Raw genomic sequence first — 9,382 nt, forward strand, 5'->3', positions numbered from 1 at the left:
GATGTATGAGTTCTTTATTTTAAATACAAATCCTAATGATAATTATTTTTGTGTTAACTTTAGTTCCTTTTTCCTTCTTCATTAGTTTTAGTAAGCATTTTCTTGGAGTTTGCAAGTATTCTCTCATCACGCTCAAACAGGGAGAATTATTTATTTAAACATTTATCTTTATTTTATGTGTATGAGTGTTTTTCCTGCCTGTATATTAGTGCACCCATGCATGCAACGCCCATGAGGGCAGAAGCGGGCATGAGATCCCTTGGAACTGGAGTTATACAGAGTTGTTAGCTGCCATGTGGGCCCTGGAACTGAACCTTGGTCTTCTTCAGGAGCAGCAAGTGCCCTTTAACCACCGAGCCATCTCTCCAGCTCCAAGTAAAGAGGATTTTTCTCTTTTCTAACTTGTAGGCTACTACTTGCTTCCTTCCGGCTGATACCAAAAATCCAGTGTTAAATAGTAGTAGAGACTGCAGGTATTCTTGACCATACCAGGAAAGTTTCGGCATCCCCACAACTTAAAAATAATGTTTTGTTTTGGTGATGGGGATCAAGCTAGTACCTCATGCATGCTAAGTATGCACTTTATCACGGAGCGTATCCTCTAAAAGTGAGTTTTTATCATTGATGACTTGAGTTTTCTTTGTTTTGCTACTGTATCAGGGCTTCCATCCCTTCTCCCGTGTCTTTCCTTCACAGACTTTACTTGATTTTATAAGGTTTTCAGTCTGGTTTTAGCACATCAGCTCTGTAAGTTTTCGGGGGGGCAGGTGCTGTGTTCGTGTGTGTGTGTTTCTATATATGCTCTATTTTCCTGTAAAGTCAAAGCCATTAAAAATACAGGAATCCTTTTGACATTTCTTTTTATGATGCTAAAGTTAAAAGTTTTAATAAATAATGGTTTTTTAAGATGAAACAAAAGAAAACAAAAGCCCCTGAGAGCCCACTGGGGTGGCGTCCTCTCTGAGCAAGCATTTTCCCTGCCTGACTTCCTGGCTTCTTCGTAGGCAGAACACATTACTGCACAGTGGGTATGAAAAAGCAAAGAGAAAAAGAGATTAGGAATTTGATGCAACATCCAAAAAGAATTGGAAGCTATATTGTGAACTAAATAATGCAAAACTTACTTAAGCTTTGACATTTTTTTACATCTCATTTTGTTAAAATAGATTTTTTTTTTTAAAGGAAACAATGTGTTCTAGAAAAAAAAAGAAAAACCCTGGAGAATATTTTTCAGTGTAACTTTGCTTCCCGGGGTCTATTGTGATTGTTACTACAAAAGATTATGTGCGGAGAAGTGAAGACGGGCGCCTGGACATTTTTGAAATACTCAGTAAGGAAGACCCAAGGCCTTCACTTTTCAGTGAGAATGCAGAGGAAAAACATCCTCCAGTTTACAGAAAGACTTTAAAGTTTATTACTTTTTATTAGCATGTATTAAGTATCCGTACTAACGGGCTCCATTACGGCACTCTCAGACATGCCCAGAACGCATTCTGAGCGCACGCCCCCTCCCCGCTCTGGCGGTCCTCCCGCTGTCACTGATCCTCTTCCTCTTCCCAACCAGCTCTTCTCTATTTTTGTCTTTTAAACACATTTTGGTGGCCCAATGAGTTTAGAGTTGCTTACATGAGTACAGGTGAGGAGTTATTTATAGGAGCACAAGCAACTTAGCAGTGACTAAAATGTTTATTTTTAAGAGACTAAGACTCTGCACGCTTTCCTTTATACTAGAAGGTCGTGGACTGGAATTCTGAGACAGATGTCACCTAAGGGTTTAGGGAAAACACTGCTCCTTTCCTTCTGGAAAATTCTCTCTGTTATGTATACAAGCATTGATGCACCTCGAAAATATGTCAAGAAAAAAATCAAGGAAATTGAATCGTCTTCCACTGCTAAAAACCACGTTGTATTTTGGGGCTAAATATGATGCTATTTGTGCTGGATAGGTCTACTTGTCAACGTGACACACCTGGTAAGAGGGAATCTCGACTGAGGCATTTCCTCCATGGGATTGGCCTGTGCATATCTGTGAGACATTTTCTTGATTATTGCACCAATGTGGGTGGTGCACCTGGGTAGGTGGGCCTGTGCTGAATAAGAAAGCAGGCTGAGCACTGGTGGGGGAGCAAGCCAGTGAGCACTGTTCCTCCATGGTCTATGCTTCAGTTCCTGTTTCCAGGTTCCTGCTCTGGCTTCCCTAGATGAAGGACTGTACTCTACACTGAAATAATCTCTTTCCTCCCCAAGTTGGTTTTGGTCATAGTGTTTTATCACAGCAGCAGAAAGCTAACTTATACATCATTAATTCTGGAAAAAATTTTCTTCCCAAACCAGATAAACTTCTCTGTGTTCTCTCCCACTCTACCCCAGAGATAACCATTAGCTTTAATTTGTTCATCATTCCCATTCATAGTTATGCTACTATATATATATGTTAGACATTGGATAAGCATTGCTATATCGTTGCCAGTTTTTTTTTTTTTTTTTTTTTGGTGGGGGGGTGTGTGTGTGGGTGTGTGTGTGTGTGTGTCTTTTTAGAGACAGGGTCTCCTTGTAGCCCCAGCTGTCCTGGAACTAACTATGTAGGCTAGGCTGGCCTCAAACTAACAAAGATCTGCCTGCCTCTGCCTCCCAAGTGCTGAGATTAAAGGCATGCACCACCATGCCCAGCCATATCCATTGTTTTATAATTGCTTTCCCCCTTTAGCGCATGAGCTTAAATGCTAAGTGGTACTCCTGGCATGGAGACACCTCGATGCCTATCCTTTCCTGTTACTGCACTATGGAGCTGCTTTCAGTTTTTTTCATCCAGATTGATGCTACAGGGAGTTCTCTGACACATTCCTTCTGGATGTGCTTGGTGGTTTTTCTGGGGGCTTTCTAGGTGCATATTTACCTTCCATTGTCTCAATCTTGTTGGTAGGAGCACCAGTAGATTATCTTTCTGTTACATTTCATTTGCCTTCTTTTCATTTGGTCATTATTTTATCTTTTGAAACTCTTCATATGTTCTGGATATTGATTCTTTATGAAGGGCATTGTAACTATCCTTTCTAAGTATGTTTTACCTTTTCATTGTATTATTTATTTTACTACTTATTATTTGTTATGTATGTGTGTGTGTGTATAGAAGCCGGAGGACAGCCTCAGGAGGACAGCCTCCTCAGCAGTTACCTTGCTTTATAGTTATTTTTTTTTTTTACTTTATTGTTACTTTTAAATGCTGTGCATATATGTGTTTCTGAGCATGGGTTTGTGCATGTGAGTGCAGCGCTGGAGTTGGAGGCTGCTGTGAATTGAACTCAGGCCCCCTGGAAGAAAATACACGCTCTTAACTGCTGAGCCATCTCCTACCCCAGTTTGTTTTCTTGTCTATTTGCTTTTATAGAGAAAAGGTCTCTTATTGACCTGGAACTCTTGGAGAAGGCTAGGCTGGCTGCCCAGTGAACCCTAGGGATCTTCTTCACCCTGCCTCTGCAGACCTGGGATTGCAAGCACACACTACCATGCTCAGCTTTTAACGTGGGTTCTGGGGATCAAACTCAGGGTCTCATGTGTGCATGGCAAGCACTTTATTGATTGAGCAGATACCCTAACCTTCCTTTTTATTTTGTTATCTTTTTTATTAAACATGTTTTAAAATAGGTATAGTAAGATAAAACTCATACACCATAGAATATACCATTTTAGTAGTACAATTCCTTGGATTTGGATGTGTTTACAGAGTCTCATAACCATCGCCGTGATCAGAGTCCATGCCATTAGCCAAGAAAGAAAGGCTCCACACTGTCAGTTGTGCTCATCTCCCCAATGCCAATACAACCACTTAATTTTCTGACTTTGTGGATTTATCCATTCTGTATATCTAAGTGAAATAATACAATATGTGGTTTTTTGTGTCTGGCTGCTTTTGCTTAGCTTGATTAAAAATTTTATTTTTATGTGTATGAGTGTTTTGCCTATATGCATGTAAGTGTACCATCTGTGTGCAATGCCCACGGAGGACAGAAGAGAGGGTCAAATCCCTTGGAACTGGAGTTACAGATAGTTGTTAGCTTCCATATGGGTTCTGGGAACTGAACCCAGGTCCTCTGCAAGAGCAGCCAGTGCTCTTAACTGCTGAGCCATCTCTCCACTAAGTGGGGACACTTAGCTTAAATGTCACATATGTCAAACTATATTTTAGCAGCTTCATACTTCATTCCTTTTTGTGGCCAGTTAACACTCCATTGTAGGGAGTGTTTGGCTGCTTTTGCTTGTCTTAATTAAAGCAAATTTTATGTGTATGAGTGCTTTGCCTGCATGCATGTAAATGTACTACATGTGTACAATGGCCTTTACTGTTTATTCTTTCATCAGTTGATAGTTTTCTGGGCTGCTTTCAACTTTGACTATGACGCATTGTGTTTCTGTGAACATTTAGGTACAGATCTTTGTGTGGATATGTGTTTTGATTTCTCCTGTCAAATACATTTATGTTTATATTTATATATTTATTTAATTTTGGTTGCTTTTTGAAACAGGGTCTCTTGTGTAGCCCAGGCTTGCCTGGGTCTCAGAATCCTCCTGCTTCACAGTTGTCAAGACTACAGATCTGGGATTACAGTTATGTGCTCATGAATTTTTTTCTTTATAGATTTTGTCTATAAATGCCAACACCATAAAGCTATTATTCTATATTTCCTTCTTGGCTATTAAGCCTTCTGGAATTGAACTGGGGTTTTTGTCATTTTGTTTCTGAGATGAGGTCTTGCTATGTTGTCCAAGGCTGGCCTCCAACTCCTCAACTTGGGGATTTAAGAGAACCTTCTGCCTCAGTTCACAAGCAGTTGAGACACCATGCCTGGCCTTGGTTTTCAATTTTAAGGTGGAGATGATTTTTGCATATAATATACAAATATACATGTTCTTCTCTAGATTTGGATACCATATAGGTGACTACCCTTCTTGGTCTGCCTAGGACCATGTGTTTTCCAAGACTTGGGATTTTTCAGTGGTAAAATGAGAAAGTTCCGTCAACTGAAAAATTGGCACCATATACTGATATCCTTCATTAGTGTGGACTGTTGTCTCCTTGACCAGTAACCTGTGTCACATGTTGGAAGGTTCTTGAGATTTCGCTTTTGTCTTATATTGATGAAAACGACATGTGTTTTTGCACTAATGAAGAATGTCATTAATTTCTTATATTTATTATTTTTATCTTGTGTATGAGTGTATTGCCTGCATGTATGTGAGTGCACCCGTGTTGTGCAATGCCGTCGAGGTCAGAAGAGGGTTTCGGATTCCCCTGGAACTGGAGTTAAGGATGGTTCGTAGCTGCCGTGTGGATTCTGGGAATCGAACCTGGGTCCTTTGCAAGAGCAGTCAGTGCTCTTAACCTCTGAGCCATCTCCAGCCCTGAATATTATTAATTTTTAAAGGGCATTTCCTATGATTCCTTCAAAGTAAGTCTGAAGTGATTCGTCAATCACTGACATGAGGTTATTTGTTTACAATTGGGTTTTATACTTTTTAACCCCAAATTAAATGGCAAACATTCCATTTCATTCATTTTATTTCCAGCTATCATCATTTGCTTCTTCCGCTTTTCTCTGGGTTCACTTCCCCCTGAAGTGTTAAGAATACTTTACTTAGCTCTTTATGGAAGGCCTGTAGGAAGTAAATTCTCTCAGCCTTTGTATGCCTGAAAACATCTAATTTTACCCATACCCTTAAACCATACTTTGAGTTTTCAGAGTCTGTTCTCCAGTACTTTGAAGACATGGTTCTACTGCCTTTTATGTGCACACATGGTAAGTGCTGCATATGTGTTGGCTGTGAGGGTAATGACGACATGTTTTCAACACATAGATTCATGTTTGATTTCACCCAATTTTGTACTAGTAGAAGGACCATGATCTGGGACTTGTCCCCACATGTTAACCTTACTCATCAGAACAACATACCATATGGTTCCAATTTAGCATCTGTGCCCTGTTCATGGGCGACAGGTGCCAGCTGGACTCATACTGGCACAGTGACATCATCAAATCCTGTACATCTTCAGATGGTCACAGCTATTCAGCACTAAAGTCTACTGGGCAGAGTGGGAGTGGAGAGGAAGCCGACCAGTCTCTCTAGCATTGCTGGGTCTCTTCCTTGAGCAGCACAGGCCCTGGATGCATGTTTCTTCCTAGCTGACTACCTGTACCTCTGCTCCCTATGAACTGATCTAGATTCTTGTGCAGAGCTGAAATCTGGCCTTGGGCTCCAGGTTCCTTAGCTTTTGTCAGCCCTACGTCTCACATTCCCACTCCTGTCTGGCTCTAACTTGAGTGGGCACACCCAGGTGTTATGATTCTATCAGTCCAGTTTTATTGCTGGGCCCCAGCCATCAGACTGAGGCTTTTTGGAAATTTATAGCAGGCCAAGTCAAACAGGAGGAATGGATCAAACTTCTTTGAACACTTCATTTCCTACCTCCATCTTCTCCAGGTTCCTTCTCCAGGAATCCATTTCCTGTCAGTGTTCTTGTTCAGTCCATATCAGGCTTCTTTTCTCCACTGGAAAAGGAGCTTTGTCTAGTCAAGCTAATATAAATGTAAGAACTGAATTGGGAAGCCAGATGTGGTGGCTCACACCTTTAATCCCAGCACTTGGGAGGCAAGAAGGCAGGCAGATCTCTGTGAGATTGAGGCCAGCTTGGTCTACACAGGAAGTTCTAGGTCAGGTGGGGCTACAGGGAGACCCCATCTCAAAAAGCAACAGTCCTGGGGAGATGCCTCAGCAGTTAAGAGCACTGGCTGGTCTTGCAGAAGACTGGGGTTCAGTTCCCGGCACCCACATGATGGCTAACAACTGTTTATAACTCCAGTTTCAGGGGAGCTGACACCCCCCTTCTGGCCTCCGCAGGCATTGCATGCACAGGTACACTTGCATACATGTAGGCAAAACACATATACATAAAATAAAAAAAACAACAACAATTACTACCATCATCAACAGAAATGAACAAAAATAAGAATTGAATTAGGGCTGTTGAGATGGGTCAGTGGGTAAAAGCTCTTGATACTTGGGACCCGAATTTGATTCCTGGAATCCATGTAACGATGGAAGGAGAGAACCAGCTCCACAGAGGTATCCCCTGTCACCATTATATATATGCCTACGTACACACATCATGTACAGACAGACAGACAGACAGACAGACACACACACACACACACACTCACTCACAAATAATGATGATAGATTTGAATCACTTGAGTGGTGCCCATATTTGGCTGGCACTAATACTCTTTATGCAAGATTTCAAAGATGCAGCCTAACCTAATGTGCAAATGGCATGGATGTTTTATACCCAATACTCTCTCATACACATCTCCCTTACATTTCTCTTTTTCTCTCCTTTCTTTTTTTTTTTAATCAAGCAAACTAGACTATACTTCAACATCTCTTTCCATTTTAAGTACATAGTTTGACACATCTTTATTTTAAACCAAAATTAACAATATGGAGCCAACAGATGATACAATCTAGGCTTTATAACCCTAGACTTTAAGACACATCTCAATCCCACTCCTCCACAAAACCTTTATACAAAAGCAAGTCTTTCTAGTCATCTCCAGTTTTCTGCCCAAATGTTAGCATGCACTCATGACTGCCTTACATTGTTCTTTGGTTGTTTAATCTGTGCTAACCTTGTCTGAAGTATTTAAATCTAACTTCCCTGACAACTAGACAGATGCTGCCGTTTATTAATATATGTGTATATGTCGTTTACAGGCACATAATGGCTGTTTAAAACACATTTACAGACCAAACATGGTGACGCATGCTTCTAATCCCAACAGTTGGGGGATGGAGGCAGGGAATCAAGAGTTCAAGGTCACCCTCAACCAAGTTCTGAGGACAGCCTGGGCTACATAGGCTCAGGCAACACAAAACAAGCCCCACTTACTAGATGAATCATGCACTGGCCCTACTCAAGGGCACCTGTTCCCAATCAGCACCTTAACAGAAAGCCCCAACATTACCAAGAACAGCTGCAACAGCAGCACCAGCAGAAGCAGCAGGCATTGTTGGAGCCGCGACTCTCCACGCCCTGCTGGCCTGGAATCGAGCCTGGCGCGTCACTACCGGTGCACGTCTGCCGCTTGCGCATCTCAGTCCGTTCGGATCCCATAGGCTGCAAAAGGGAGAGAGACAGGTTGGAGAGGGATTGTAGAGCTGTGGAGCCTTAAATACAAGAATTCATCTGATTGGCTAGCTGAAGAAATACCACGTGACCATATCCATTTTTGTAAACTGGTGAAATGTGCTTAATTAAGACTCTTGTGATCCATGAATTTAGCAAAGTTAATAGAACATGGTGCTAAGTTCCAGGAATAAAATGGAGCACAGAGTCTTGCCTTTAGGTACTCAAAGTTTAGTAAAGGAGGCAAATACATACACAGAGGACACTGGTGAGTTCTGTCATAGGGCTGTTTCTGGGCTCAGGTTCCCTAGGGCAGAACCGAACAGCACAGCAGTTATAGGAGACATCCTAATCCTGCTGCCCAGGAGCCTGATCACGGAGGGGGATGCAAACCATCCCCCTCTAACACAGCCATCTGATGACATGTCAGGAGAGGAGGCGGAGGTGGATGGTGCATATCTGAAGCCAGAACCAGGAATGATATTCACATCTTCATTAGCTGTGTAGCCTAGAAGGGACCTAACTTCCCATGGGTGAAGGAGCACTTAGCACACTGCCTGGCATTAGGAACTGCTCAATTATTTCCAGGAAGCAAGGCCCAGAGCCAGCCTGTGGTCTTCCCAGCCCTGACCAGACACTGGAGGGACAGTGCCCTTGCCTTCCTCCTAGGACTCAAAGTCAACAAACAGACCTGTGCCCTTCAGCCTCCGTCCTTTGGTTGAGGATTACAAGCACACCTGAACGAGGCAGGCATACAACCAGCATAAGACAGGAGAAATTGCTAAATCCATGTTTCAATACTATCATTCAATTCTTAATGGAGTTAATTGCAAGCTAATATCATATACACTAAAGAAACTTAAAAGGGCTTTGGAAGTAAATGATAGATGTGTTATTCTATTCTAACATTTGATTAGTCTATTCCTGTTGACTGTGGCCCAATCTTATGTGAAATTGCACTTAGGTTTATTTATTTGCTTGTTTATTTATTTAGAAATGAGGTCTTGCTATGTTGCCCAGGCTGGCCCTGTACCATGGGCTCAAATAATCCTCCTACTTAAGACTTAAAAAAAATATTTATTTTTATTTTATGTGTATGAGTACATTGCCTGCATGTGTGTAAGTGCACCCATGTTGTGCAATGCCTCGGAGGTCAGAAGAGGGCTTTGGATTCCCCTGGAACTGGAGTTAAGGATGGTTTGT

General features: G+C 41.8%; 1 protein-coding gene across 14 annotated transcripts in view; it reads right to left on the bottom strand.

Moving 5' to 3' along the window:
* The window catches only part of Rgs20 (regulator of G protein signaling 20), a 135,915-nt gene that overhangs the window by 17,058 nt on the left and 109,475 nt on the right, over window positions 1-9,382 (bottom strand). For all 14 annotated transcript variants that reach the window (XM_008844420.3, XM_029568956.1, XM_029568955.1 and 11 more), the window contains one exon: window positions 8,019-8,170. In XM_008844420.3, coding sequence (XP_008842642.1) covers window positions 8,019-8,170 — 152 coding nt within the window. The remainder of the gene's footprint in view (window positions 1-8,018; window positions 8,171-9,382) is intronic.

Source organism: Nannospalax galili, unplaced genomic scaffold (assembly GCF_000622305.1).
Source record: "Nannospalax galili isolate Female #2095 unplaced genomic scaffold, S.galili_v1.0 scaffold40, whole genome shotgun sequence".
Taxonomy (NCBI): domain Eukaryota; kingdom Metazoa; phylum Chordata; class Mammalia; order Rodentia; family Spalacidae; genus Nannospalax; species Nannospalax galili.